The following is a 27961-nucleotide window of genomic DNA, read 5'->3' on the forward strand; positions in this document are numbered from 1 at the left end:
CCGGACGGAGAGTTTAACCTCTGGAGGTCAAAGGTCAGCAGGGCGGAGCTAGAAGACTTCCTCCTCCTCCGCCTCACAGCCGTAATCTGCAAAACACCGTCAATCGATCAATTAGTCAATAAATCGATCAATCAAAAAATCAATCAATCAGTCGAAACGAACTCTTTCGGAATAAAAGTGACTTTATGACCTTAATGTTTCCGGTCCTCGTTCTTCTTAATTATGACGTCATTAGTTTATTAATTAAAGCGTATTCTTTTTTTGTTTTTATTGACGATTTTTGAAAAATAAATAAATACATTTTTGGAGACATTTCAAAAAACATTTGGTGATTTTTTAAGAAATTTTAGATTTTGAAGAAAACATTTTGGTGATTTTCAAATTCCTTGATTTTTCCAGGTTTTCCATGACCATACGGACACCTGGTCATGACCAAGGTCACATGACCTGTGACCTCTCCTTCCTGTGGATTTTCAGAATAATAGTCTGGACTGACCTCCTACGAGCTGCAGAGCGCTGACACACTCCTCCTCCACCTCCTCCTCCTCCTCCTCCTCGCCCTCCTCCTCCTCCTCCTCCACCGCCACCGCGGGGGCAGCAGGGGCGGAGCTTGTGGCTGGTTCAGGTTTTGGTGGTGCTTCAGGTGCAGCCGCTGGTGTTACTTCTGTTGTCATGGTGACGGGGTTTTCTACCTGAGAGGTCAAAGTTCAATGATGACGTTTGTTAGTGTTTAAAAGAATCACACACACACACACACACACACATACACTCTGTACGTACAGCGGGAGGCATCAGGTGGGCGTCGGCGTGGTCGCTCACCTGGACGGTTTTCTTCTTCTTTGATGTGGACGACAGGAGGAGGCGGACCCTGCAGCGAAAACATTCTTTTATTGATTGATGTGTTTTTCCTGATAATTGATTGACGACAGATCAGAGAGCAGAACGACGTCTTCAGCTCACCGAGAGATTAAACATTTAACTCAAATCACGAAAACATTACTGATTCATTTTCCTGATGGATTGATTGATTGACTGATTGATTGATGATTGATTGACTGATTGATTGATTGCTTCTTCAAACTACTTAACTAACAACGCTTGACTGAGACAAAATAATTAAATTTTGTCAAAGATGATAATTTGGACGTTTGAACATTTAGATTCCAGATTATAATCTGAATGTATAGATGTTAGATAATGTACAGACTATAGGTGAAGTATAGATTAAACATCATGTAGAGATAATATATAGAATATTGATAATGTCTACATTTAAGCCTATAGTTTATAGCTCTTACTACTGTGTAGAATACTGTGTAGAAAATAGATAATGTATGGATTATAGGTAATGTATGCTTTATAGAGCGTTTGGATTATAGATCAGGTGAGTGATGGTACCTCTTCCCCATGATGTTAGCGTTAGTGGCGAGGTCTTGGTTGGTGTCGCTGGCCTTCCTGCGGCGTCGCCGGGTGAGTCGTTTGCGTGTGGCGGGGACGGCGGTGTTGGAGGAAGCTCTGCTGGGACTGCTGCCCCCCCCACTTCCTGTCCCCCGGCTGTTGAGGTCTCGGAGGACGTCGTAGTTGATCTTACTGGAGATCTTCTTCTTCTCCAGCATCCGCTCGATGGCCTCGCCCGCCGTCGACGCCTCGATCTGCTCCTTCTTCTTCTTCGACTTCTTCGGCTGCACACACAGTTGAGCTTTTACTATAGGGACACAACCAGGGGCCATCACTGGCCCTCAGGGGCTATCACTGGCCCTCAGGGGCCCTCAGGGGCCCTCAGGGGCCACGGTTAATGATCCTGGAGTTGCTGTTGTTCACTCACCTTCTCTTTATACGTCCCCTGTTCCTTCTCCTTCTGTATCCTCTCCTCTTTCTCTGAGGACACACACACACACACACACACACACACACACAGTCAAAAACACACAACCCTGATGAAGGTGATGAAGATGATGAAGGTGATGAAGATGATGAAGGTGATGAAGGTGACTCCTCCTCCTCACCTTTCTGCTCCTTCAGGTACTCGGCGTTCTGTTTCATCCACAGATCCGTCTTCACCTGAACCTCCCGATCGTTCAGGATGTACTGCAGCAAAAAACACAACCTTTCACAATAAAAGCACCCTCTGTTTCTATAGATAATGAATCACAGAACAGTGATGTCACTTCCTGTGGAATGACATCACTTCCTGACCTGAGAGTAGATGATGTCACTGACCTTCTCGATCTCCTGGTCGTCGATGCCGTTCAGGTCCAGCTCGCCACTCTCCGGCTGCTTGTCTGTGAAAACAGGAGCAGCTCACCTGTTTACCACCTGTCCATGGCTCATGATGAGGTCATGATGATGCCATGATGATGTCATACGTACCGTCTGGTTTCTCGCCGCTCTCGGACTCATTAAAGGTCTGGAAGGTCTGCTGGAGGCCGAGGCTGGCGGCGCTCGGCAGTTTTCCCAGGATGGCAGCAAGAGGTGCAGCCTGGCGTTGATGGCCCGCACCCTCCGTGTCTGGCCCCGCCTCCTGCTCACTGTCTTCTGTCTTCTTGCCCCGCCCCTCCTCCTCCTGGATCACCTGACACAGGAAGTCCTGAGTCAGGTGCTGGGCGGCAGCTTGAAGCTCGGCGTCGTCGACCTCCGGAGGCTCAGGCTCAGAGGTGGACGACAAAATCTCGACATCCTCGGGGTCTGAAACCAAAAAACACAGAGGGCATTGATGTTCGAGACTCCGCGGACTCAAGACCAGGACCAGAATCAGGACCAGGACTCCTGAGGAGGAGGACAGTGAGGAGGACAGACCAATCTCTTTGGCGTAGGCGGCGTAGATTCCTCTGAGTTTTGGTCGGCTTTTCTCCAGCTCTGTCTCAATCTCGTCTTTGTAGCAGCTGATCTCTCCTGAGGGGACAAAGTGGGACAAGTTAGTCCTCTGAATGTCTTCTGAAGTGTCCTAAACGACACCTTTAGTGTCCTGAGAGTGGGCTGAGTTAGGGACCGACCTTCGACCTCGTCCAGCTTCCTGGCCAGCTCGTGTTCTAGCTGCAGAGGACAGAGGACAGAGGACAGACAGTGAGGTGATTGGTTGGGTTATTGATCTCTGCAGCCAATCAGAGAGTAGGGATCTACCTGCTGCATCTTGGCTTTGTGCTGCGAGGCGGTGAACGACGGCGGATCACATTCCTGCTCCAGATCCACCCTCATGAACTCATCGATGGTCAGCTGACTGGTGGGCGTGTCCTCGAACTCTGTCAGTCTGCAGGGAGGGAGACAGGACGCTGGGATCTACTGGGATCTATTGTTCTCTCACATTATCTAATGTAATCTACTGGTATCTACAACGGTGATCTACTATGATCTACTTTGTTCTACTTGGTTCTACTGTGATCTAATATGATCTACAATTATAATCTACTGTGATCTATCTCAATCTTCTATGATCTAATGTAATCTACTGTGATCTACTGTGATCTCCAACTGTAATCTACAATAATAAACTATAATAATCTACACGAACAACTGTAATTTAAAGTAATCTACAATGATATACTGTAATTACTAGGATGTGATGTAATCTACTATGATCTACTGTCATCTACTGAGTTTTACTGTGATCTACTCTAATCTACTACACTGACGTACAGGAAAACAATGTGATCTTCTGTAATCTACTACAGGGATAAACTGTAATCTACTGCAGTCAGCTGGGGTATAATGTGATCTACTGTGAACACTGGGATCCACTGTAATATTCTGGGATCCACTGTAATATTCTGGGATCTGCTGTAATCGATTGTGATTTTTTTGTAATCTACAATGATCTACTGAGATCAACTATAATATACCAAAACCTACTGGAATCTACGGTGATCTAGTGAAATATACTGGGATCTACTGTGGCAGTCAGAGATCTACTGTGATCAACTGAGATCTACTGTAATAGTCAGGGATCTACTGTAATAGTCTGGGATCTACTGTGATCCGGCTCTCACCTCTTCCTCAGGGTGGTCTGGCAGACCTTCACCACACTGATCACATCCTTCACCGTACGACGAAACTTGTGCATCCGAGCTGCGACCAGGAGAGCTGAGGAGGAGGAAGAAGAGGAGGAGAGTAAATGTTTGGCTGTTGATGTTTGTTGTTGCCGTGGTAACGGTGGTCGTGTTGTACCTGCTCCACAGAGTCCAGATGGACGGCGTCCCGTGTGCATCCAGTCCCTCTTCATCCTCTGGACCAGACGAAGAGCCGTCATGGAAACCTCATGAGTTTTCACCCCGAACTCCAACATGTGAGCGAACCGAGGGATGTACAGGCACGGGTCTGAGGAGGAGCAGGAGCAGGAGCAGGAGGAGGAGGAGGAGGAGAGAGAGGAGCAGGAGTGAGTTTCGGAGGTGTTCCCCTTTAAAACGTTTCATTCACATTGAAATTGTCGGAGTGAAACTGATGTTTGTGTTTGTGGTTTATTTTATTTTTTATTTTTTATTGTGTGAATTCCTGATGTTTCACTTCCGGTGCAGCAGGTGGCGACAAACACCTGTACGGAGGACTGTGATCCGCCAGAGAAACAGCAGAAGAAGAAGAGGTGCTGCAGCAGAAGAAGAAGTAGCAGCTGGTGTCCGTCTGAGTTTAACGTTAACGGCAGAAAGAACCGGGACAGGTAAACAAACACACACACACACACACACACACACACACACACACGCACACACACACCGTGTCTGTGTGACAGAAACACGAGCAGAGCTCGGATCAGTTCGGTTCAGTTCGGTTCAGTTCGGTCCGCGGGGTCGCTGTGTGTGTCCGTTAACGGCAGCGGGAGCTGGAGGACTGTACCGGTGCTGATAAATAGTTATTGATGAGCCTGTGACGGCGATCAGGTGTGTGATTGATGTGTGTCATATCACCTGTCAGCGACACACACACACACACACACACACACACACACACACACACACACACAGAACCACAGAAGAAGAACTCACGTTTCTTCGTGTGTTCATGTAAACACTGAGTAATCTGATTACTCCGAGGACACGTTACTGCGTTACTTTTCAAGGTGCTCTCGAGGAAAAAAAACATCAAATAATCTATTGATTATTGATTATTGATGTAAAATCGCCACAATTAAACCAGAAACTGTTTCTACTGCGTGTGTGTGACGTTTCGTTCAGGTGAAAATCTATCGATCGATCATTTTTCTGTTGTCATCAATCGCCTGAGACGTGAGCCGATCACTGATCAAAGGCTTCTGTTATTGATAGATCTCCTATCTGATGAGCTGATTTTATTATGAAATAGTGACAGGAAGTGCAATGTGTTGATCAGCTGATCAGTTCGCGATGCAGCACTGTCTGTCCTCAGATTAAAACTACAGATCATAATCTGAGAGCTGCAGATTAAAACTACAGATCATAATCTGAGAGCTGCAGATTAAAACTACAGATTATAATCTGAGAGCTGCAGATTAAAACTACAGATTATAATCTGAGAGCTGCATCGGGATCTGAAGTCTGAAGAGACTCTTTTTTTCTGTTTCCTCTCTGACAGGAAACAGTCATCATGCTGTGAGGTCATCACCTCATTAACTCTGTGACCAGCGAGGAGGAGGAGCAGGAGGAGGAGGAGCAGGAGGAGGAGGAGCAGGAGGAGGAGGAGGAGCAGGAGAAGCAGGAGGAGGAGGAGGAGCAGGAGAAGCAGGAGCAGGAGGAGGAGGAGGAGCAGAAACAGTAGGAGGAGCAGGAGAAGCAGGAGGAGGAGAAGCAGTAGGAGGAGCAGGAGGAGAAGAAGGAGAAGCAGGAGGAGGAGGAGCAGGAGGAGGAGCAGAAGCAGTAGGAGGAGCAGGAGAAGCAGGAGGAGGAGGAGGAGAAGCAGGAGGAGGAGCAGGAGAAGGAGAAGCAGGAGGAGGAGAAGGAGAAGCAGGAGGAGGAGCAGGAGGAGGAGAAGGAGAAGCAGGAGGAGGAGGAGCAGGAGGAGGAGGAGGAGAAGCAGGAGGAGGAGAAGGAGAAGCAGGAGGAGCAGGAGGAGATGGCGGCTGACCTCCTCTCCACCAGCCTCCCGCTCAGTCAGGAGGAGGAGGAGGAGGTGAAGAAGAGTTTCATTCAGCCTGATGAAGCGGAGCCGCTGGCTGGAAACACCAATGAAGAAGAGGAGGTTCTGTCGCTCAGTGACAGAGAGGACGGAGACAAGAGACAGGAGACTCAGCCGACGCTCCGAGAGAGGTAGGACTCTCTACGTCTCCTGTTTGACTCCATCTGAATCTGTCTCCTCTTTTACATCATCTGAGTCTTTGTCTCCTGTTTGACTCTGTTTGAATCTTTGTCTCCTGTTTGACTCTTTCTGAGTCTTAGTCTCCTGTTTGACTCTGTCTGAATCTTTGTCTCCTGTTTGACTCTTCCTAAGTCTTTGTCTCCTGTTTGACTCTGTCTGAATCTTTGTCTCCTGTTTGACTCTGTCTGATTCTTTGTCTCCTCTTTGACATCATCTGAGTCTTTGTCTCCTGTTTGACTCTGTTTGAATCTTTGTCTCCTGTTTGACTCTTTCTGAGTCTTAGTCTCCTGTTTGACTCTGTTTAAATCTTTGTCTCCTGTTTGACTGTCTGATTCTTTGTCTCCTGTTTGACTCTGTCTGATTCTTTGTCTCCTGTTTGACTTTGTCTGAATCTTTGTCTCCTGTTTGACTCTGTCTGATTCTTTGTCTCCTGTTTGACTTTGTCTGAATCTTTGTCTCCTGTTTGACTCTGTCTGATTCTTTGTCTCGTGTTTGACTTTGTCTGAATCTTTGTCTCCTGTTTGACTCTGTCTGAATCTTTGTCTCCTGTTTGACTCTTTGTAAGTCTTTGTCTCCTGTTTGACTGTCTGATTCTTTGTCTCCTGTTTGACTCTGTCTGATTCTTTGTCTCCTGTTTGACTCTGTCTGATTCTTTGTCTCCTGTTTGACTTTGTCTGATTCTTTGTCTCCTGTTTGACTCTGTCTGATTCTTTGTCTCCTGTTTGACTTTGTCTGAATCTTTGTCTCCTGTTTGACTCTGTCTGATTCTTTGTCTCCTGTTTGACTTTGTCTGAATCTTTGTCTCCTGTTTGACTCTGTCTGATTCTTTGTCTCCTGTTTGACTTTGTCTGAATCTTTGTCTCCTGTTTGACTCTGTCTGATTCTTTGTCTCCTGTTTGACTTTGTCTGAATCTTTGTCTCCTGTTTGACTCTGTCTGATTCTTTGTCTCCTGTTTGACTTTGTCTGAATCTTTGTCTCCTGTTTGACTCTGTCTGAATCTTTGTCTCCTGTCTGATAGCATCTGCAGAGAAACTCTGATCTTCGTCTTTCCGCTGTGTCTCTGTCTGTCCTGCAGTTTGTCTCAGAGGACACAGCTCCGTACAGAAAGTGATCGTAAATCAATAATCACTGATCAATAATCAGAGTCAGCTGAGTCTGATCGGGTCTCTGCTGTTTGATCTGTTTCCTGCAGGAACGCCGTGATGTTCAACAACGAGCAGATGGCCGACGTCCACTTCATCGTCGGTCCCCCCGGAGACACGCTCAGAGTCCCGGCTCACAAGGTCAGTCCAACGAGTCAGCACACGAGTCGTCATACGAGTCGTCACAGGTGTCATCATGTGACACAAGTCATTGTGTGACACGATTCATCGCGTGACATGAGTCATCACGATTCATCACACGAGTTATCACGAGTCATCACAGGAGCCATCATTTGACACGTGTCCTCACACAAGTCATCGCTGGAGTCATGACACATCATCACAAAAGTCATCATGTGAAACAAGTCATCACGAGTCATCGCACAAGTTATCAGATGAGTCATCATGAGTCACACTAGTCATCATGAGTTATTACACGAGTCGTGTGACACGAGTCATCAAACGAGTAATTACACGACTCATCACACGAATCATGACACACGAGTCATCACACCAGTTATCACACGAGTCATCATGGATATGAGTCATCATGTGACACTAGTCATCAGACGAGTCATCACGTGAGTCATGCTAAACGTTAGGCATTCTGTGGACAGCAAAGTAAGAATTTCATTGTACAGGGAAACATGTTTCCATACTGTGCATATGACAATAAACACTTTGAATCTTGAATCTTGAATCATGTGATATTAGTCATGAGACGAGTCACGAGACGAGTCCTGGTGTGACCTGTGCTGTGTTTCAGTACGTCCTGGCGGTTGGCAGCTCGGTGTTTGGGGCCATGTTCTACGGCGACCTCGCTGAGGGACAGTCGGAGATCGTGATCCCTGACGTGGAGTCGGCTGCTTTCCTCATCCTGTTAAAGTGAGTCCAGTCTGAGACGAGTCCTCGAGTCTGTCTCCTCATGGGAACATAAAAACTTTTTTTGCCATGAATGGGCAGTTTTTGTAAATCAGCATGTTTCCATCAGCCGTGTTTTATATTCGCAGTTTTAATTTGCACAATCTGAGCGTTCATGTAAAGCGGCTGCTGACTCCGTCCTGCAGCTGCTCAAACCTGTGTTGATGTGCATCCTGTCCCTCAGGTCTGTGACATGTCCTGATCCTGATCCTGATCCTGGTCTCTGTCTCAGGTACATGTACAGTGATGAGATCGAGTTGGAGGCGGACACCGTGCTTGCCACGCTCTACGCCGCCAAGAAGTACATTGTTCCCGCTCTGGCGAGGGCCTGCGTCACCTTCCTAGAGACGAGTCTGGAGGCGAAGAACGCCTGTGTGCTGCTGTCTCAGAGCCGGCTGTTCGAGGAGCCGGAGCTGACGCAGCGCTGCTGGGAGGTGATCGACGCTCAGGCCGAGCTCGCGCTGCGCTCAGAAGGCTTCTGCGAGATCGACCGGCCCACGCTGGAAATCATCCTGCAGAGAGAGTCGCTCAACGTCCGCGAGGTCATTGTCTTCCAGGCGGTGCTGAACTGGGCTGCAGCCGAGTGTCGGCGTCGGGGCCTGCCGGTGAACCCCAGGAACCAGCGGGCGGCGCTGGGGAAGGCCCTGTACCTGGTCCGGATCCCCTCCATGACGCTGCAGGAGTTTGCAGACGGGGCGGCGCAGTCGGACATCCTGCTGCTGAAAGAGACTCACGACATCTTCCTGTGGTTCACCGCCTCCAGAAAACCCAGACTGGAGTTCCCGCTGGGGAAGCGGGCCGGACTGGCACCGCAGAGGTGCCACCGCTTCCAATCCTCTGCCTACCGCAGCAACCAGTGGCGCTACAGGGGGCGCTGTGACAGCATCCAGTTCGCAGTGGACCGGCGGATCTTCATGGCCGGACTCGGTCTGTACGGGTCGAGCGGCGGGAAGGCCGAGTACAGTGTGAAGATCGAACTGAAGAGGCAAGGCGCCGTTCTGGCCCAGAACCTCACCAAGTTCCTGTCTGACGGATCCAGCAGCACCTTCCCTGTGTGGTTTGAGCACCCGGTGCAGGTGGAGCAGGACGCCTTCTACACAGTCAGCGCCATCCTGGACGGAAACGAGCTCAGCTACTTCGGCCAAGAGGGGATGACCGAGGTGCAGTGTGGGAAAGTGACCTTCCAGTTCCAGTGTTCATCGGACAGCACCAACGGCACTGGTGTGCAGGGGGGGCAGATCCCCGAACTGGTCTTCTACTGCTGAAACACAACTGGACTGACTTAAATCCCGCCTCCCAGAGTGACCCTGTAAATTATTATCTGACGACGTGAAGTTTATGAACTGAAACTCCAGAAAATGATGAAAATAAAACCTGACTGAACTCTCGTCTGCTGCTGTGTGAATGTGAGTTTAATCTGTGAAAAACATGACGGAAACGTTTCAGGTGTGAATGTGAACACCTAAAGTGCTGCATGTCGAAGCCAAGTCTGAAATAGTTATAGTTATTTTCTGTGTGAGCTCAGGGGTTGATGTCACGGCGGCGGTGGCGGCGGCGTGTGATGTGTGTTGTTTCTATGGTGAGTTTCTGTGTAAAGTGGTGGCGTCCTCAACAAATGTTTGTTTTCCTGTAAACCAGCAAATTTTCCCCTTTCTGCAGAGCAGTTACTGAACTGCTGCTGCAGGTTTCACTGCTCAAACACACACACACACACATACACACGCACACACACACACACACGAGTAAATGTATAAATGCAGTTCTCACCGATGGCGGGAGCGTTGATGCAGAGCTCTCGAGCCAACAGCAGGAATGTTTTTCCCAGGATGTAAACGTTCACCTGAACACATGAAACTCAAAGTTACAACTGCACCTGGTCTCTGCAGGTCTCTACAGGTTTCTACAGGTCGTCTCAGCTTTCTACAAGTCTTTGCAGGTTTCTACAGGTCTGTACAGGTCTTTGCAGGTTTCTTTAGGTCTCCACAGGTCCCTACAGGTCTATGCAAGTTTCTACAGGTCTCTACAGGTTTTTGGAAATCTCTGCAGGTCTCTATGGGTCTCTGCAGGTCTTTACAGGTCAGTCCTACCTGCAGCAGGTCACTCAGGTCCAGCAACATGTCTGTAACACAGCTGAGGAAAACCAGCAGATGTTCTGGAGGTCAAAGGTCACTGTGAGGACATCAGTAACAACATTAAAGATAAATTCAGGGCATGGTGTGTGTACGTGTTCGTGGTTGCTAGGATACGTGGTGTCCCCTCGGTGCGACACACCAGGTAGAGGCAGGCGGCGATGACGTGCTCCGTCTTACGTCCTCGCGTCAGGTGTTTACTGACGACCATCTTGAAGAAGTTGAAGGCCGTGTCCAAACAGTGCTGGTCCAACTGCAGCTGACTGCCCAGCTGCTGGATCTGCCGCTTACCTGCACACACAGGGTTAATCACACCTGACTCACCTGCACACACAGGGTTAATCACACCTGACTCACCTGCACACACAGGGTTAATCACACCTGACTCACCTGCACACACAGGGTTAATCACACCTGACTCACCTGAACACACAATTAATGATGACTCTTGATGAAGATGATAAAGTATGATAGGTGATGATGAAGGTGAAGGTGAAGGTGAGGGTACTCACCGCCCTGCAGGGTCTGAGCTCTGGACTCTTTTCCAACACTGGTGTGAAAACCAGAACCAAGAAGAGGAGCTTTGACTGGACCTGCAGACACAAAGAAGGACAGGTGAGCCCAGCAGGTTTCACTGTTGTTCACTGTTGATTATTTTTTAAATTAATTTATTTTCAAATGTTTTCTTGTTAATGTATTTGTTTAATTGTTGATTGAATGTTTTATTATTGATTTATTGTTTTATTATTGATTTAATGTTTTATTTATTTATTTTTGATTTATTGTTTTATTACTGATTTATTTTTCATTAATGACTGTTTTATTTCTGGTTGGATGAGATGTGAGGTCAAACATGGGGTGAAACTGTCAGCTGTAATCAGACTCAACCAGCCTCACCTGGCTCCTGTGTTACTGTGACAACCAGGTGATTAGCTCACCTGGCTGCAGAAGGGAAGCTTTTCCTCCACAGAGACACAGATGAGACAGAAGAGACACTTCTGCAATATGAAAACTACTGCTTTCATCATCGGGTGAGTTCACCTAACCTCACCTGCACAGGTAACAACACACACCTCACCTGCACAGGTAACAACACACACCTCACCTGCACAGAAAACAACACACACCTCACCTGCACAGGTAACAACACACACCTCACCTGCACAGAAAACAACACACACCTCACCTGCACAGAAAACAACACACACCTCACCTGCACAGAAAACGACACACACCTCACCTGCACAGGTAACAACACACACCTCACCTGCACAGAAAACGACACACACCTCACCTGCACAGGTAACAACACACACCTCACCTGCACAGAAAACGACACACACCTCACCTGCACAGGTAACAACACACACCTCACCTGCACAGAAAACGACACACACCTCACCTGCACAGGTAAAAACTGAACCTCAGTATTTGTTTCCAGACTCTTAATCTGCTGTGAGTTCACGGAACAAACTACAGCTGAAGATCAACAGGAAGGTAAACTGGTTTATTTACTGGGCTGTCGTGGGGCAGATGTTCTGTTCAGACTCTCTCGGTGACCTTTGACCTGCAGCAGGTGTTTGGTTTGGTGTAGCAGTAGAGTTCAGGTGTTGTGTCCGTCAGGTTTCGTGGATGCTGTTGTTCAGTCGGAGTGTCGGGATCGTTACTTCTGGATCCGCGTGACCTCAGCGCAGACGCCTCGCTTCGAAGCTGTAGGTCAGTTCTTTATGTTGATGCCTCTGTACACCTGTCCAACTGTCCGTCTACCTGTCCTGTGACATTTGTTTTGACTCTCACTGTCTGTCCTGATGTAGATGAAAATGGCGTCCACTTCCTCAGTGAGCAGCTCGCCTCGCGCTGCGGTTACACCATCAGCACCTTTAAGATGGACAGCTTCACCACCTTCAGAGCGTCATACTACTCCTGCTTCACCCAAAACCAGGTAGCTTCACCTACAACTGGGTAGCCCCACCATCCCAGGTGTCTCCTCCTGTCCCCCAGGTGTGTCTTTTGTGGTGGTGTCCCGGTCCAGACTGAGTGCTGAATGTGTTTTTCAGGATGACGAGTTGTTCACCTTCAGATTTAACGTGATGCTGAGTGACGCAGGTGGAACGTGGACCAGCCAGCCGGTCTCTGCGGTCTGTTCCGGTTTTAGCTGGACTCACAGAGAGATCATCTGTGAGGAGGACTACATGGAGGTCAGAACGGTTGTAGTTTGTCATCACCTGAAGTCTTGAACAGACAGGTGTCAAAGTGAACTGAGTCTGATTCGGTTTTTGGACCAGGTGAACGTGAACAGAGAGTCTTCGTGTGAAGGACAACAGGGGGACGGTGGACAGATGTGGCAGGCTGCCGTCTCTCAGGTAAAATCACACCTCACTTTATCCTCACTGTGATTATCATTTTTAGTCGTAGTTAATGAGACCGATAACTGATATTTGGACCCAACATGCATTTAGAATAAAAATGAAATCTTCTGTCAATATTTAGAATTTGTAATATGACAAACTCCATCACAAAACTTTGTTTAAATGCTTTAATGCTTCATCAAAAACGGAAACTTTCAACATCAAATACATCAAGTTCGCAGCAAGTTTTTTTTTTATAAAGTCGAGTAAAAATGTAAAAAAAAATAAATGAATAAAAATAGCTCTCTGAGGTTTTACAAAGTAAAAGTTCCTCCAATGCTGAAACTTTCTTTGCATTTTTGAATTAATTAATTTTATTGTGAATCATTAAAATACAATGCCGATACAGATAATCAGCAAACTGACAAATATCTGCCCCGACAATCGGCCAGGCCGATAATCTGTCCACCCCTTCATTTTGTGGGCGGGGTTTCTTCACGTAAGTTCGTTCTTCAGAGGAATCCATGCTAACCAGGAGCAACTAAATTCATACTAACACATCAACACACGTTTTGCAAATTGACATACTGTAGAACTTCAATTAACAGCCAGGGTTACTATTTGCTTAAATCATTAAACTCAACAGGTTTATAACTGACGTTATCTCCAGCAGGTCGCCAACAACCCAGTTTTATACATCCAAAGACCTTGTTTAAAAATTTGCTGCATGGTAACCAGAGTGAGTCTCTAATAGAGAATGGCCTTTGTTTGTCACAATGTGGAGCCACAGCGGGCTGGTTAACGGGGCCGGGCTTTTATTTGAAGTTTTACGGTATTTCCATAATCGACGGTGATGAATCCCTGCAGCTCAGATCTGCAGTACGATGAACAGAGTTCCTCTCCGTTCTTGGTTGTTAGGTTTGTTTTTGTTGTTTTGTTTGTTTGTTTGTTGTGTTCAGGCTCAGAGGACGGCCTCTTCAGTCTGGCAGCTGATGTTCCTACAGACCAATGGACCGGCGTCCTCCATGTCCATCAGTGAAGCCGAGGGGTGGGGCTACAGCCTGACCACCACCGCTCGCAGGGTGGTGCTTCGCTCTCAGTACAAACCGCCGCACGCCGAGCTCGCCATGGTGGGTAACAGTCTGAGGTCCTGACAGCTCACTGCTGCAGTATAAAACAACATATTAATGAAAAGGAAACTTTTCATTAGTTCTTACGACTCGGTTGTCCTTTTTGTCTTCCGAATTTTGTTTCTGCAGAATTCAGACATCCCATAATATGTTCACCAAAGGGTCTGTGAGGGTGCTGCACCTCAGCTGTTTCCATGGAGATGAATTAAAATTTCTGACCGTCTGAACCAAACTGAGAGTATATTTCTAACAGTTTTTCTTCCTGCAGGCAGATAACAGCGAGCAGCACGTTTCAGGGCTAACATCCTGTCCGAGTGTTCAACTCGACGCGTTTCTCATCCGAAATGTTCCGCAGACGAAACGTTACGGAGGTCATGCGACGTGTGTGTCAGATGGTGCTTTTCCTTTAAAGAAATAACATCTTCTGTTTGTGGTCAGGTGGACGGCGTCCCCGTGGAGGTCGTCCGGGTGTCTCTGTTCTTTAAGCAGAAGCTGATGGTGGTGATGATCGACGTGTCCATGGCGTGCGCCATCGGTAAGTTCTCCCACACAAACAAACACACCTGAGCTGACAGTAAGCTGCATCTGTCTCATCCTGACGGTTCTCCCTCAGATTCGGCTTCTTTTGACGGCGCCCGGTTGCTCTGGGACGTCCCCCGGGTCCTCACCCCTCTGGTCGGTGAGGGGGCGGGTTTTGAAAGTCGGAGCCTCGGCGTAGGGGTGGAGGGGGTCCTGCTGGACAAACACACAGCTGAGACCAGAGGATTCAGTCTGGTCCAGAGAGGTCCCCTGATCCAGATCAAGGTTCCCTTTGGGGCGCAAGGCGGCTACAGGAAGGTAACGTCAGACAGTTTGTCCTGAGAGACATTTAGAGACAGACTCTGCTGCTGGTCGTGATGTCGTGCTGTGACCTCAGGCCTCCTTTGTTCTTCTTCTCTGCAGAGTTTGGTGGTGAACAATGTTTACAAGGAGACGTTCGTGATCCTCCTGATGTACGAACACGTCTTCTCTCTGCTGTACCAAGACGGCAGCAGCATCGACACGAGACACCGAATGCTCCGAGTGCTCGACACCCCGCTGCTCTGCCGGCCGCCCTTCAGCATCGACCGTAAGTCTCCCAGTTCACAGACCAGTAAAGAGCCGTCAACACCAACCACTGTAACTATAACGATAATGGTGTCAGCGTCCACACCAGGCCGGACTCCATTAACTCTTAAATTGCACAAATTCTAATTGCGAATACAAAATTCGCCTAATGGAAACACGTCAATTTTTAAAAAATCGCAAACGTCTTTATGCTGGCATGAGGTGGTATTTCAGGCGATTCGAAAAAGCCGTATATCCCAAAACTGCAATAAGGCAGTTTTTTCGCTTTTATAGCTCATATAATGTGTAACAGCGGGTGGCAGTAATGCGTCTTAATGGATGCTAACCAAAGAAGAAGAAGAAGTACAACAAAGTCACATGACATTGTACAAACCATGGCTCGGTATGTGTGGACGGAGGATGAGACTGAGATCTTCTTCATTAGGAGACAAAGAAATTACGGCGTTATTACATCGGCTGTAATAGAAATAAGCCTGCCAATGTTTTGGACAGCCATCGCCATGGTTACTGGAATGTTATCGCCAGAGGAAAGTCGCGTAACACCGCGAGAGAAGTTGCATAATATCACTCAATGGAAACACAGGCATCTCACAATTGTGTTTTATTGAAATTTTGAAAATATCACTTAAGTTTTGTGTAAATCTGTGATGGAAACCCAGCTGGTGTAAGACTAAATTTAAGTGTTGCAGAAAGAGCTCAGATACCTCTGCGCACCAATCACAGCGTCACAGAGGCGTGATGTCAGCTGACTGATGCTGTCAGGCGATCTGACGTCACACAGACGTTAGCCGTCTGCAGGCTGATGGAGCTCAAACAATCGTCAGTCGACAGCAAATCAGTCTTTGATAATCATCGTGTGTTTCAGGTTCGTCCGGTGTTCAATTTCAGAGCAAAATGAGCTTCTGTTGGTCAGACTGGACTCAGTTTAAGGCACTAAAGACGTTTCGGACCTGAACGTGTCTCCGTCTGTCTGGGCTTCTTTCTGCAGAGACTGTGAGTGACAACGAGGCGTTCAGCGTCCTCCTGGGAAACATTCCCGCTGATGTCATGTTGGAGGAAGTCCGGATCAACAGAAAGCAGCTGATGATGTCAGAGAGCGCCGGGCGGGGCTACAGCGTGCGTCCTGTCATTTACGCCAACGGCAGCCGAGCGTACGAGCTGCGGCTGCCCTTCGAGGACGCCGCGGTGCACTGGATGGTGAGGGCTCCACTCAGGTCAGACTATAACAGGTTGTTTCCTGTATCACGAGGCGGGTTTCCATTTAATCAAAAAAATGTGAAAATTGTAATTGTGAATATGAAACACGTCAATATCGGGGGAAAAAAAATCCTGTTTATCACAAGACATTTTATGCTCACATGAGGTGGTATTTCAGGCTATTGGAAAAAGCCAAAAACTGCCATAGAAACCCTTTTTTGGCTCGTGGTAGGAACTGGCTCCCGCATGATGCAGCAGGAGCTACACTGAAAAATCTGACGAGCTGAGCTTACTTAAAATAATCTAGGAAACTGATTGCATTGGAAAAGTAAAGTAAGTATAACTATTACTCTGAACATTTACTTTATATCTAATTGGGAAGTTTACTGAATTTTTTTTTTTTTTTAACTTAAATTTAGCTATTTTTAGTCAATTTTGCAACTTAGAAATGCCAAGTGGAATTACTTGTTCTTTCTAAGTGTACTGTGAAACTTCAGTAAGTCGAGTTAGTCTGACTTAAAATGATCAGGACAAAGAGGATTTGGAGATCTGCGAGTTCTGTTTTATTAACATTTTTAAGACAATACAAACATGACTGACTAGCTTACAACCAGAAGAATGCAGATACACCAGTGCATCTCAAAAAATTAGAATATTGGGAAAAAATTCAATATTTTCCATCAGTTATTTAAGAAAGTGAAATTTATATATATAATTTGAGCTACTGGTTTTCTGAATTTCATGAGCTATAAGCCATAACCATCAAAATTAACACAAAAAAAAGCCTGAAATATTTCAGTTTACATGTAAATATACAAAATATGATTTTTTTCTTTTTTAATTAAATTACTAGGAATAATGAACTTTTTCAAGATATTCAAGTTTTTTGCAATGCACCTGTATAGCACACTAAACTTTACTGAAGTTGTTGAAACTTTGATTGAATTAAGTTTGTAATTTTTAAGTTCCAACAACTTCACAAAATTCAGTATATATGACCAAACTTCAAATAAATTAAGAATAATAGTTATATTTACATACATTTTTCAGGGCAATCGGTTTCCTAGATTTTTTTCCAGTAAAACCTGCCTGTCAGATTTTACAGCGTTACACATGCCTTCAGCTGGCTCAAGGATACAAAATCTTTACAAGTAGCGTATTTTTAGGAGGTCTGATAAATATGATTGTGAAAAAGAATAATTGATGAATTTATCCAGATTGTTGGCGTGAAGGTCAGACATTTTCCTGCAGGATTTTGTTGGTCTTTGATGTGACACTGCAGGAACCTGAACCACCTCACAACAACACAATGTGAACATTGTGCTTTGAATCCCGTTTGATGCTGCATTTTTTTCCCTCCAACAGTACCTGGGTCAAGGTGTGGTGCAGTACTCCATCGATGTTAACTTCACGTTAACCATCATGCCTCAGAGAGACTCGTACTACCACCAAACCCTCATCACAGCACGAGTCCTTAATGCCTGTAAGTCCACCTGTCCCTCCTCTTACTGGTCTACAGGAACCACCTGTGGTTCTTTTTTAAAATGCAGACTTTCTCCCCTAAAGTCCCTCCAGAGATCACAGCTCAGTGTTCAGACAGAGGAACCACCTTCAGCGTGGTGAGACCGCCTCGAGGCAGGAGTCTCTGGGAGGTGGGCATCGACCATGAACCTCTGACACCACAACTGGCAGTCCAAAGAGGGTACCGCCTCCACAACGACACCCACAGGACCACCCTGGAGGTCCCTGTATTCTCCATCGGATACACCTATGAAGTAAGAGTCCACGACACAAAAGGGTTCTGAAAAACCAAGAACTCAACCTGAACTTGTTCCAGCACTCCAAATCTTAACCTCTCTCCCAGTTTGCTGCTGAGTTCATGAACTGGAAAGTTTCAGATCCACAGTGAGCCAAGGGAGGAAGGAACTACAACCGCCGAGTCCATCGATTCAAGTATCAGGAGACTCTCTGATCCCGGCTGGATCTTCTAAGAGTTTCTCACTTTTCTGATTTCAGTATTTCAAACAATCAGAATCTCAATATGAACTAATCAACAGTGAAAATGTTTGAAAGTTTCAGCCCATCAGTCCACACTCGGATATCTTTTTTCTTCGCAGGGCATCAACTTGTCAAACTTTTATGGAACGTTTAAGCTTCTTCTGAGAGACGCCAAAACTCTGGAGGTCCAGACATCCACCTCCAAACGCTGCCTCTTCAGAACTCAGGATATGATAGGTAACCTGCACTCCCCTCTTACACAGAATACAGGTCTAACACTGACCCTGATTGGTCTGGTCCCTAAGTCAGATACAGGTCTAACTTTTACCTTGATTTGTCTGTTCTTTAAGTCCGATATGAGTCTACAGTTGACCCTGATTGGTCCGGTACCAGAGTCAGATACGGGTCTAACACTGACCCTGATTGGCCGTTCCTCACGTCAGATAAGGGTCTAACATTGACCCTGATTAGTTCAGTGCCTGAATCAGATACAGGTCTAACTTTGACCCTGATTGGTACAGTCCCTAAGTCAGTTACAGGTCTAACTTTTACCTTGATTGGTCTGGTAACAGAGTCAGATGCTGGTCTAACTTTGACCCTCTGTGGTGTTTCAGTCTGTTCTGCAGATGGGACTATGACAGTGGTAACGACTCCAACCTCCACCTGGCCTTCAGTGCAGCCTGAAAGAACCACTCTGCTAGACCCCACCTGCGGACCCAAACAGACCGATGGATCCAGAGTCCTGTTTGAGTTCAAGCTGGACTCCTGTGGAACCAGAGCTATGGTACAACATAAAATAAAGAAAACAATTTCTGATAAAAATGAGCTTACCAGGAGCACCACACCACCGAATAGAGCTGAAACTCTGAGCTCATTAGTGTGAAACAGTAAAGAAATTATTTGTGTAAATCAAGAGGAGAGGAACGAGTAACCAAGGTGAGTATGTTCAGATGTGTAAATATAAAGTTTTGTAACTGAGGATGTTTTAACAGGTCGGGGATTCATACGTGGTTTATGAGAACGAGATCCTCCATGACAGACAGTTAATCACAGACGGACCAAACCTCATCTCCAGAGAATCTCAGTTCAAGTAAGGAAAACCGATCTGAACACTTCATGACGTGTTGATTCTCATAGAGAGGACTCTGCCTGTGATCTGTAACTCAAACACTCCAATGTAATTGACTGTTGATGAAGAAATGTGTCTGATTCTTGAACAGACTGACCGTGAGGTGCTTCTATCCTCTCAGCGGAGTCAACAGACTGTCTGTGGACAGGATCTTCAGATCAGAGACTCCTGGATTTGGTTCAGTCAAAGTCTTCGAGAGTCTTAAAGGTTACAATCCGAGTTATAACCAAATCCCAGTTAATTTGACAGACAGAAACTTAAAATCTTTTTTTCCCAGCAGATTCAGCAGATAGACTCCCTGTCAAAGACTGTTCACATCAGGTATCCGGAAATGCTGTCGACACCCCGACAAACCAGGGCTACCAAACATACCAAACCCCAGCAGCAGGGGGAGTCCTGCCTCCTTCTGGCATCAGGCCTTGGCCCAAACCTGGACCCAGCCACTTCATCACAATACCAGGAAGACACAGCAAGCTGCACTACTCCTCCCAAAACCTCCTTCATCTTCCTCCTCCTCCTCAGGGTCAAACCACCGAAACCCACCAAGTCCCTCTGCAGGGTTCATCTCCTCCAGGTCATCTTGTGTCCCAGACACAGGAACAACATCTCCCCATCATTCCTTCCGGATATGACCACTTATCAGACAACAACGTCCATCTGCCGAACCTCCACACACCAAACCCTGACCACTTGGCCTCGGACTTCAGTTCCTCCAGCGGGATTCCTGATTCTCCAGTTGTGAAACAGTTGGAAAGTGACTGGAGCAGCTCGGATCAGACTCCGACACTTCAGGGACCGGGCATTTTAGGTAACAATGTTTGGCACTCTGGCCTAACATGGGACCAGCTCACTCTTGGCCAAAGTGGTCTCACTAGGCCAAATCAAGAAATGAGGAGTCCTACAGTCGATCTTTCTCCTGACATGCAACAATGGAACCAGCACAATCTGGATTTGAGCGACTACTGGTCCTCAGGTGGTGGGAGGAAAATGGTCAACACTGAAGAGATACCCGGACACCTGCCTCAAACCTCACAGCTTCAACCAGTTTTTCAAAAATCAGCCCAGTACAACCCAGACTACACCAGTGAACAACTTCTGTCTGAACACGACGAGAGGTATCTCCCTGTAAGTCCCAAACCCACTGCATCCACAAATACTGAGTCTGACTTGTCTGGAGACACAGGGGGGTCTGAAACCACTGAATCAACATCCACTGCGACCAGCAGAGTCCACCAAAACCTGAACAGACCAGGTACGATCGAACGGAGGAACACTGAGACAGTTCAGTCCAGGGTGCAGCTCATCCGAGTCAAACCTCTGAGCAAATTTGTTTATTCTGGACATCAGCTCAACCAGAAACCTGTTATCCAACAAGTAAATCCACCGTTCTCTAATCTCTCCCAGTATGCCACTGGTGTGACAGCTGTCAGCAGCAATGGGAACCACAGGACCTCGCAGCGGCTTCCTGAACAAAGATATTCAAACACAAGAGAGGAACGTCTTCCTGAGAGAACCAGTTTCTCAACACTGAAACAGGAACAAGGAGTTCACAGCGGTCGAGTAAAATCAGACCAGTCTGCAGTGACCCGCCTCACAGACCTGTCCCCAAACCAGCAAGAACACCAGCGGAAACCAGTCCATCTGTCCCCAAACCAGCAAGAACACCAGCGGAAACTGGTCCATCTGTCCCCAAACCAGCAAGAACACCAGCGGAAACTGGTCCACCTGTCCCCAAACCAGCAAGAACACCAGCGCAAACTGGTCCATTTGTACCCAAACCAGCAAGAACACCAGCGGAAACTGGTGCAATCAGTGGCTGAGAGAGGAGACAGTAAAGACCAGGAATCTCGGCGTAGAAATGTCCATCAAACAACAGGTACAAAATAAAAACGTTAACTTAAAACCAAAGATTCTGGTCACTGCGTCATAACTAAATTTCTTTATTTGTCGTTTTATTCTCCCCCACCATCAGGCGCATCTCACATCAGAGTCAAACCTGTTTCCAGTCTACCAGTAAGACCCCAAACCCGTGGTGAACACAAGCTGCAGAACCCCACGTCTCAGTTGGACACCTACAGTGTCACACCACAGAACGTCCCAAACAGTCCTGTCCACATCGGTGGACATCAACCAAACAGGTATCAGGACCTCAGTCCCACTGCCAGGGGAGTTGGGTTTACTGGTTCCCCCAGTGAGACTTATGGGTCTGGTGGTTCAGACCTGAAGGTCCACAGCAGGTCTGACTGTGGCAGTCAATATGGAGCCAGTGTTCACCAGGGCATCCTGAGAGGTACCGAGAACACGTTCTGTCTGTTAATCAGGAACACCTAACGGTTCTCTTTATCAGTCTGAGGCCTCAGTTTACTGTCCACGTTTTGTTGTTGTTTGTGTAAACAGTTTGTCTCCCGCAGGTACACAGATCAGCTGATGAAGACCCAAAACAAACAGTTCTGATCAAACACTGTCTGCAGAATCTGATTCAATAAAGTTTGCTCACTCTCAGCTGTTTGACGCTCTGTTGTTGCTCAGGTGAAAAACTCGTCAGGTGGTCTCAGAGACGATGATGAGGACAGAGTCATCATTTGACTCTTTGGGTGCTTTGAGATATAGTCCTCTTTAAGAGAACCGAACTCAGTCCTCTTAAAGTGGACCAGAGTGGACTAACAAAAAAGGACTCGTCCATTTTGGCTCTGATTAGTCCCCTCTCTGTTCACATGTTGGCCTATATACGTCCTCTGTCTATGTCTGTCTGTTTCTATCTGTCTCTGTCTGTCTTTATGTATATATGTTTATATATATTAATATACAGGATAATCAAACTAATGTCGGCCGATACGTTCGATCAGGTGATTAATCAACAAGAGAAAATATCAAGAGCTGAAGACACACTACCAAAAACAAACTGTTTATTAAATCAATAAAATAAAATAACTAAAAGTATTTATAGTATTTATATAAAGTGTTTTTAACTCTGTCACCACTTTAATGTCGAAGAACGAAAACTGGTCGACATCAACAACATCCCGAGACCTACAGAAAAGTCTCTGGACTCATACGCCAAACCCAACAGGAAGTCAACCATTTATATTTGAATATGAATTTATTATTATTATTATTATTAACGTTTAGAGGTATTTGTCTGTTTTATCTCGTCATTATTTGTGGATTCACCTTGTTTTTATCTTAATGTTTAATTTTATCTTTCACTTAACATTTCGTTGTTTGTTTACACTCTGTCAGCTGAGAGGAACACATGATTGCACTGTAAACCTGCAGGGACAGAGTGTCCTCTGTCTGAGTGTTTGTGTCTCACCGTCAGCGGAGACAAACTGTCCCACTGCAGAAGACACTCCTCCGCTCCCCTCCACAAACTGGACCTCCGAGACGATGATGTTGTCTTCCAGGACCGACCCGCAGCTGGTGCACACGGCGCTGCCCCGGGCCTGATCCACATCGATGTCCGACCCCCCACAGGTCCTGCAGGTCCTGGAGCTCATGTTTGAGGTCAGAGGTCAACACCACCTGAAGGTCAGGGTGAGTGTTGTTAGTACTGTTAGAATTTTGTTCTTTTTGTTTCTGAGCTCTGATTTGTTCTGTTTGTTTTAAGCAGAGAGACTCAACCTGCTTTGTTTGGGGCCACTTTTTCAAAAATGACAGGAGGCCGGGGGCCCGTCACAGCGGGCCCTGCAGGTTTCTAAGACTTTGAAGATGTTTCTAAGATTATATGATATTTCTAGAATTGTTAGGGTGTTTCTAGAGAGCTTTTGACATTTCAAAGATATTAGAACATTTCTAGGGTTTAAGAGCGTTTCAAAGATTCTAGGACGTTTACATGATTTAAGAAGATTTCCATGATTTTATGGTGTTTTTAGGATTTAAAGATGTTTCAAGGATTTTAGGATATTACTATGGTTTTATGATGTTTTTATGATTTTAGGACATTAGTGTCTGAGCTTGGACTTCTGTTAGGGGTTTGAAGATCCTCCTCTGGCTCTTTTTTGATGCTCTTTTATGCTCTCTGACACCTTATGGAGACTAAAAATACAAGATTATACAAATAAAAATATACCAGGGGACGCCAGATTTGGTCCGCGGGCCGTAAGTTGAGCATCACTGTGATGTATTCATGTATCTGAACTTTACTGTAACGACCTGATAACTAAACTGTAGCAAGTTTATCAATAATAAGAATAATCGTTAAAAATACTGTTAAAATAAATCAAACTAAAGTCGGCGGATAGAATCGATCAGCTGATCGACCAATTACAGAAAATATCAAGAGTTTATCAATAATCAAAAGATGATTAATTCAGCAAATTAGCAGTTTATGAAAATTCATAAAACGGATGAACTCACCCAGTTAGAACCAGCACAGTCCAGTAGAGACCAGCTCAACAGAACCAGTGGAGTCCAGGAGAACCAGTTCCTGTTCGATAGAAACAATAGAAACCAGTAAACCCAGTTTATTCCCGCGGTGCAGCAGCTGTTCTCCTTGTTTTTGTTGTTGTTGTTGTTGTTGTTTTTGTTTGTTTCTTCGGTTTCGTGTTTCCGGTTGAATCCATTCGGTCTGAGCTGACGTTACGCGCAGATATTTAACCCGTTATTGTAAAACCGATCAGTGATCGATAACACAAACTGATCGGTGTTTTCGGCGGTTTGTTTTCTTCCTGTGACGCAGCGCGATGACGTCAGTGGTTCCGTAGAGGGTCTCGCGGGGAAGTTTGTCGGTGTTTTTTTCGGTAAAAATAAATGAACGTTTTTATGAACACAAGAGTTTGTGTTCCGTGTTGTGATCAATAAATACAAACGTTACCGACGTAATTACCGCGAACGATAAAATTAAACAGATTTTTTTCTGTTTTAAACCGGAACCCCGCCCCCCCGCTACAGACACGGAGAAATGGTTCCATCCGGCGGCGCGTGATGACGTCTCGTGTTCGGGCGCGTATTTTGGGTGTTAGGTTGAAGAGAAACAAACATAAAACAAATAAACAAACAAACAAACAGAGTTGTCGGTAAATAAAGCGGCGTTCAGCAGCAGCGGGGGGACAGGATGTCCTCAGCGGGGACACGATGGAGCAGCTGGAGCTGAACCCGAGGATCACCGCCGCCGTCAGCAGAGGTACCGCCGCACCAAACCCCATTCACAAACATCACAATTTATCGTTTCCTCTCCTGTCCTCAGACACGGGGACAGTAAACAGAACAAACCAACACACTATCCGTAAGTCCGTGTCTCTGTGGGACTGTCCGCACTGTGTCTTTAGCTCCTCTGTCAGTTTATGCCTTCAGTTTTTAACCGGATAGAGGCGCAGTCATGTTTTAGCAGTGAGGGTTTGTCATGAACTGATGATAAAGTGATGCAGCTTTGTGACGTTAAAACTGTCAGATTTTGAATGGAGTTTGGTGTAAGAATCTGCTTACTGTCGTAACATCAGGAAAACTTAAGGGGATGTCTTTTAGGGACGGTTTATTTGTAAGGCACTGTAGTGTACTTATGAGAGGAGGGTGGTGTTGCTTAGGGACTGTGGTTTATTTTTTAGGGTCTGTAGTTAATTGTGAGAGGAAGGAGTGTCTTTTAGGCCAATATTTTAGGTGGGAAAAGGCCAAAAATTAAAAGTTAATTATTTGGCATGCCTCCACCTTTTTGCACCACCCCTCCCCTCTTATAAATAACACACAGTCCCTAAATGACTGTGTTTCTTCTTGTTCTGATTATTATTGTTGGGGTTACCATGGTTACCGTGATGTTTCTCCCTGCAGTGAATCTGAAGTCGGTCCGGGATGTGTTGTGTGTTTCTGGTCCGGATCTGCAGAGACTCACTGGTCTGTCCCACTCAGACGTCCAGCAGCTGCTGACCGCCGCAGCCACCGCCTGCAGACGTCACCCTCCCACCTCAGGTCAGACCAGCAGCGACGCCTTCTGATTGGACGTCACAGAGTGATGTCACAGTGTGCGTTTAATAAAAAAAACAAACTAACGTGTGTTTCTGTGTTTGCAGCCCTCCTCCTCCACCGCGGAGATTGTCGCTGGTTCAAGTCTGGCCTCAGACTCAGCGTTGGGTGTCCCGTGCTGGACGAGCTGCTGCGGGGGGGTCTGCCTGTGGGGGGCATCACCGAGCTGTCAGGAGAAAGCGGGGCGGGAAAAACCCAGCTCGCCCTGCAGCTCTGTCTGTCCGTACAGTACCCGACACAGTACAGAGGACTGGACTCAGGTCAGTGAACGCACCGTCAGGTCATTAAACACGGCGTCAGGTGGGTGTAGACTCTGTGGCGATGCGTTCAGGTGCTCGTCTCTCTGCAGGAGCCGTGTATATCTGCACAGAGGACTCGTTTCCCATCAGACGTCTGCAGCAACTGATCGGAGGTCAGTCCGCTCTGCGCGCCAACGTCCCCCAGTCTCTGATCAGCAGCCGCCGCTTCAGTGACCACGTCTACATCGAACACGCCGCCGACCTGGTGAGCCGCGCAGCCGCCCCTCCGTCAGCGTCACTGACCCAAAACACATCTGTCATCTTTGTTTTCACTAATAATTTAATTTTTCCGAACATTATCGAAGCGCGATGACGTGAGAACCACAACAGCATCGTGTTGCTCCAGATTTTAGACAGCATGCCGGCATCACAGAAACACAACAGGTGCGACGTTAAACACAACAGCATAGACCTCTAGTGTGACATATAACACACGTGTCAGCAGCTCTTTATGAATAATAACATCTCACATGTTGGCGCCTTCCCAGATAGAAATTGTTTTTTTTTTTAAATGTTCTGAGAATGTTGCGATACAATGTTTTAGTTACGTTTTCTTTTTTTTTTCTTTTTTTAATACTTGCTCTATTGTGAAATATGGTGACAACAGAACAAGTGAAGGTACAAATAAACGGAGTAAAGAGACAATCTAAAGTGAAATAAAGACAATAAATACAATAAAAGTGAGGACAGAGTAGAACAGTGAGAAAACAGAACAAACATGGGGACAGTTTCGCCTTAAACCGAAATACACGACTCCCAAAACGGTCATGGTGGGATTTCATAATGGAATATAATAATGAACATTCGCATTTCGTAATAAATTTTCAAATTAAAAAGATTAAAAATTAAACTTAACTCCACTGCTGATGGACTCACAGGTGTTTGTTTACCTGCAGGACTCCCTTCAGGAGTGTCTGTCCCGCCGCGTCCCCCTGCTGCTGGCTCGCGGTCAGGTGCGTCTCCTGGTGGTGGACTCGGTGGCGGCTCTGTTCAGGTCAGAGTTCCAGGCGTCTGATTGGCTGGAGAGGAGCAAACAGCTGCTCAGCTTCTCCTCTAAACTGCAGCACCTGAGCCTGGAGTTCAGGACACCTGTCCTCTGCATCAACCAGGTGACCCCAGCACCGTCCTGGATTTAGGATGTTTTTAGGATTGTACGACATTTCTCCGATTTTTGGATGTTTCTTGGAAGTTGGTCAAATTTTAGGACTTTTTTTTAGGATTTTAGGACATGTTTGGACTTCAGGTCGTGTCAGATTTTAGGACGTTTCTCAGGTATTTGGACATTTCTAGGATTTAAGGAACTTTGTCAAATTTTAGGATGTTTTTTGGATTTTAGGACATTTCTCGTATTGATGGATATTGTTAGGAGTTCAGGAGAATTCCAAGATTTAAGGATGTTTTTAGTTTTTTAGGATGTTTTCAAGATTTTAGGACATTTTTAGGATTTTATCATATTTTTAGGACTTTGCCGATGAGATCAGAGGAGGAGACGGAACAGAAACCCTCAAAGATCTGGATATTTTTAAAGTTTTTTTAAGTTAGAGCAGTCCACACACACACACACACACACACACACACACACACTCACTCACCTTTGACACACCTGTCCGTGTTTCAGGTGACGGATGTTTTCAGCAGCTCAGACGACAGTTTGGGGTAAAAGTATTTTTTTTCTTTCTGAAAAAAGATTTCAGATTTTGCTCAAAACACTTTGAGATTAATTAATTTATTCTGTAGAAAAAGAGACCCAATGAACAGATTAATATTTGTCTTCCTCTCTGTCTGTCCTCCAGTGTGTCTCCGCTGTCCTCCGGCGTGTCTCCGGCTCTCGGGTTGCTCTGGGCCAATCAGGTGACAGTCCGGCTGATGATGCGGCGTCTCCAGGGGACGGTTGTCCGTGGCAACCAGAGCAGCGTCCTCCGCAGGCTGGAGGTGGCGTTTGCTCCTCACCTGGCTCGAGACGGGCGAGACGCCGCCGTGTGGACGGAGGGCGTCCGAGGCGTCCTTCCCGCGTGATCTGTCCACAGGTGTAAACATGTGAAGGGACGAAGTGACCTGATGACACTAAAGGTTATTGATCTGATGATGTGGCTGTTTGTGTTTTTATTGACTCGATGACTCGTGTCACCGAGACAAAGACTCGTCACGTCCACGAGTCTGTGGACAGTCAGTACATTTACTCTGAGTACTGAGTACATTATTGATTATCTCACATCAACATCCATCAGTTTATCGATCAGCTGATCACTGTGATACCGAATATGGTGTTATTACTGCAGTATTATTACTGTAGTATTTTACCTGTATTGGAGTATTATTACTGTATTGTTATTATAGCCGTATGTCA

General features: G+C 46.3%; 4 protein-coding genes across 10 annotated transcripts; 3 read left to right on the top strand and 1 right to left on the bottom strand.

The window, feature by feature from the left end:
- Positions 1-353: 353 nt before the first annotated feature.
- brf1b (BRF1 RNA polymerase III transcription initiation factor subunit b) lies at positions 354-24173 on the bottom strand. Of its 6 annotated transcripts, none has more exons than XM_042502890.1 (18): positions 23717-24173; positions 22674-22882; positions 10964-11044; positions 10569-10742; positions 10410-10441; positions 10090-10162; positions 4162-4311; positions 3984-4077; positions 3121-3247; positions 2994-3033; positions 2797-2892; positions 2371-2685; positions 2221-2282; positions 2007-2088; positions 1826-1878; positions 1399-1682; positions 820-868; positions 354-692 (listed from the first exon to the last, which is right to left on the bottom strand). In XM_042502890.1, exons 2-18 carry the CDS (start codon positions 22855-22857, stop codon positions 474-476), a joined length of 2115 nt encoding a protein of 704 aa, XP_042358824.1. In that variant the 5' UTR covers positions 22858-22882; positions 23717-24173; the 3' UTR covers positions 354-473. The 6 variants fall into 6 exon arrangements, with proteins under 6 accessions (XP_042358824.1, XP_042358823.1, XP_042358821.1 ...); XM_042502889.1 differs by having other exon boundaries at positions 781-868; XM_042502887.1 differs by having other exon boundaries at positions 781-868; positions 2371-2892.
- Positions 5976-9717, top strand: LOC121955095 (BTB/POZ domain-containing protein 6-B-like). 2 transcript variants are annotated; one of them, XM_042502891.1, is made up of 4 exons: positions 5976-6209; positions 7452-7542; positions 8168-8286; positions 8555-9717. In XM_042502891.1, the coding sequence occupies exons 1-4, from the start codon at positions 6016-6018 to the stop codon at positions 9585-9587; spliced, it is 1437 nt and encodes a 478-aa protein (XP_042358825.1). In that variant the 5' UTR covers positions 5976-6015; the 3' UTR covers positions 9588-9717. The 2 variants fall into 2 exon arrangements, with proteins under 2 accessions (XP_042358825.1, XP_042358826.1); XM_042502892.1 differs by lacking the exons at positions 5976-6209; positions 7452-7542 and having other exon boundaries at positions 8036-8286; positions 8507-9717.
- Positions 11316-21862, top strand: LOC121955093. Its single transcript, XM_042502883.1, has 20 exons — positions 11316-11482; positions 11893-11948; positions 12075-12167; positions 12266-12393; positions 12509-12649; positions 12737-12814; positions 13759-13929; positions 14368-14464; positions 14543-14766; positions 14872-15037; positions 16025-16233; positions 17599-17716; positions 17800-18008; positions 18351-18468; positions 18846-19015; positions 19224-19321; positions 19452-19567; positions 19641-21236; positions 21333-21650; positions 21772-21862. Exons 1-20 carry the CDS (start codon positions 11430-11432, stop codon positions 21786-21788), a joined length of 4176 nt encoding a protein of 1391 aa, XP_042358817.1. The 5' UTR covers positions 11316-11429; the 3' UTR covers positions 21789-21862.
- A 104-nt stretch (positions 24174-24277) lies between the features above and the next one.
- Positions 24278-27748, top strand: xrcc3 (X-ray repair complementing defective repair in Chinese hamster cells 3). The gene is made up of 7 exons (XM_042502893.1): positions 24278-24482; positions 25124-25261; positions 25363-25575; positions 25665-25819; positions 26511-26723; positions 27233-27270; positions 27408-27748. The coding sequence occupies exons 1-7, from the start codon at positions 24434-24436 to the stop codon at positions 27628-27630; spliced, it is 1029 nt and encodes a 342-aa protein (XP_042358827.1). The 5' UTR covers positions 24278-24433; the 3' UTR covers positions 27631-27748.
- Positions 27749-27961: the final 213 nt, after the last annotated feature.

This window comes from Plectropomus leopardus, chromosome 16, assembly GCF_008729295.1.
Source record: "Plectropomus leopardus isolate mb chromosome 16, YSFRI_Pleo_2.0, whole genome shotgun sequence".
Taxonomy (NCBI): Eukaryota; Metazoa; Chordata; class Actinopteri; order Perciformes; family Serranidae; genus Plectropomus; species Plectropomus leopardus.

Excerpts from the sequence above, each read along its gene's own strand:
- LOC121955095 (XM_042502891.1), top strand. The coding sequence starts at position 6,016 with ATGGCGGCTGACCTCCTCTCCACCAGCCTCCCGCTCAGTCAGGAGGAG. Across the intron at positions 7,543-8,167 it reads TCAGAGTCCCGGCTCACAAG|TACGTCCTGGCGGTTGGCAG; the intron begins GTCAGTCCAACG and ends GCTGTGTTTCAG. Across the intron at positions 8,287-8,554 it reads GCTTTCCTCATCCTGTTAAA|GTACATGTACAGTGATGAGA; the intron begins GTGAGTCCAGTC and ends TCTCTGTCTCAG.
- LOC121955093 (XM_042502883.1), top strand. The coding sequence starts at position 11,430 with ATGAGACAGAAGAGACACTTCTGCAATATGAAAACTACTGCTTTCATC. Across the intron at positions 12,394-12,508 it reads CCTGCTTCACCCAAAACCAG|GATGACGAGTTGTTCACCTT; the intron begins GTAGCTTCACCT and ends TGTGTTTTTCAG. Across the intron at positions 18,469-18,845 it reads CAGAACTCAGGATATGATAG|TCTGTTCTGCAGATGGGACT; the intron begins GTAACCTGCACT and ends GTGGTGTTTCAG.
- brf1b (XM_042502884.1), bottom strand. The coding sequence starts at position 22,857 with ATGAGCTCCAGGACCTGCAGGACCTGTGGGGGGTCGGACATCGATGTG. Across the intron at positions 11,045-22,673 it reads ACAGTTTGTCTCCGCTGACG|GTCCAGTCAAAGCTCCTCTT; the intron begins GTGAGACACAAA and ends TTGTGTCTGCAG. Across the intron at positions 869-1,398 it reads GCTAACATCATGGGGAAGAG|GGTCCGCCTCCTCCTGTCGT; the intron begins GTACCATCACTC and ends TTTTCGCTGCAG.
- xrcc3 (XM_042502893.1), top strand. The coding sequence starts at position 24,434 with ATGGAGCAGCTGGAGCTGAACCCGAGGATCACCGCCGCCGTCAGCAGA. Across the intron at positions 25,262-25,362 it reads ACGTCACCCTCCCACCTCAG|CCCTCCTCCTCCACCGCGGA; the intron begins GTCAGACCAGCA and ends CTGTGTTTGCAG. Across the intron at positions 25,820-26,510 it reads TCGAACACGCCGCCGACCTG|GACTCCCTTCAGGAGTGTCT; the intron begins GTGAGCCGCGCA and ends GTTTACCTGCAG.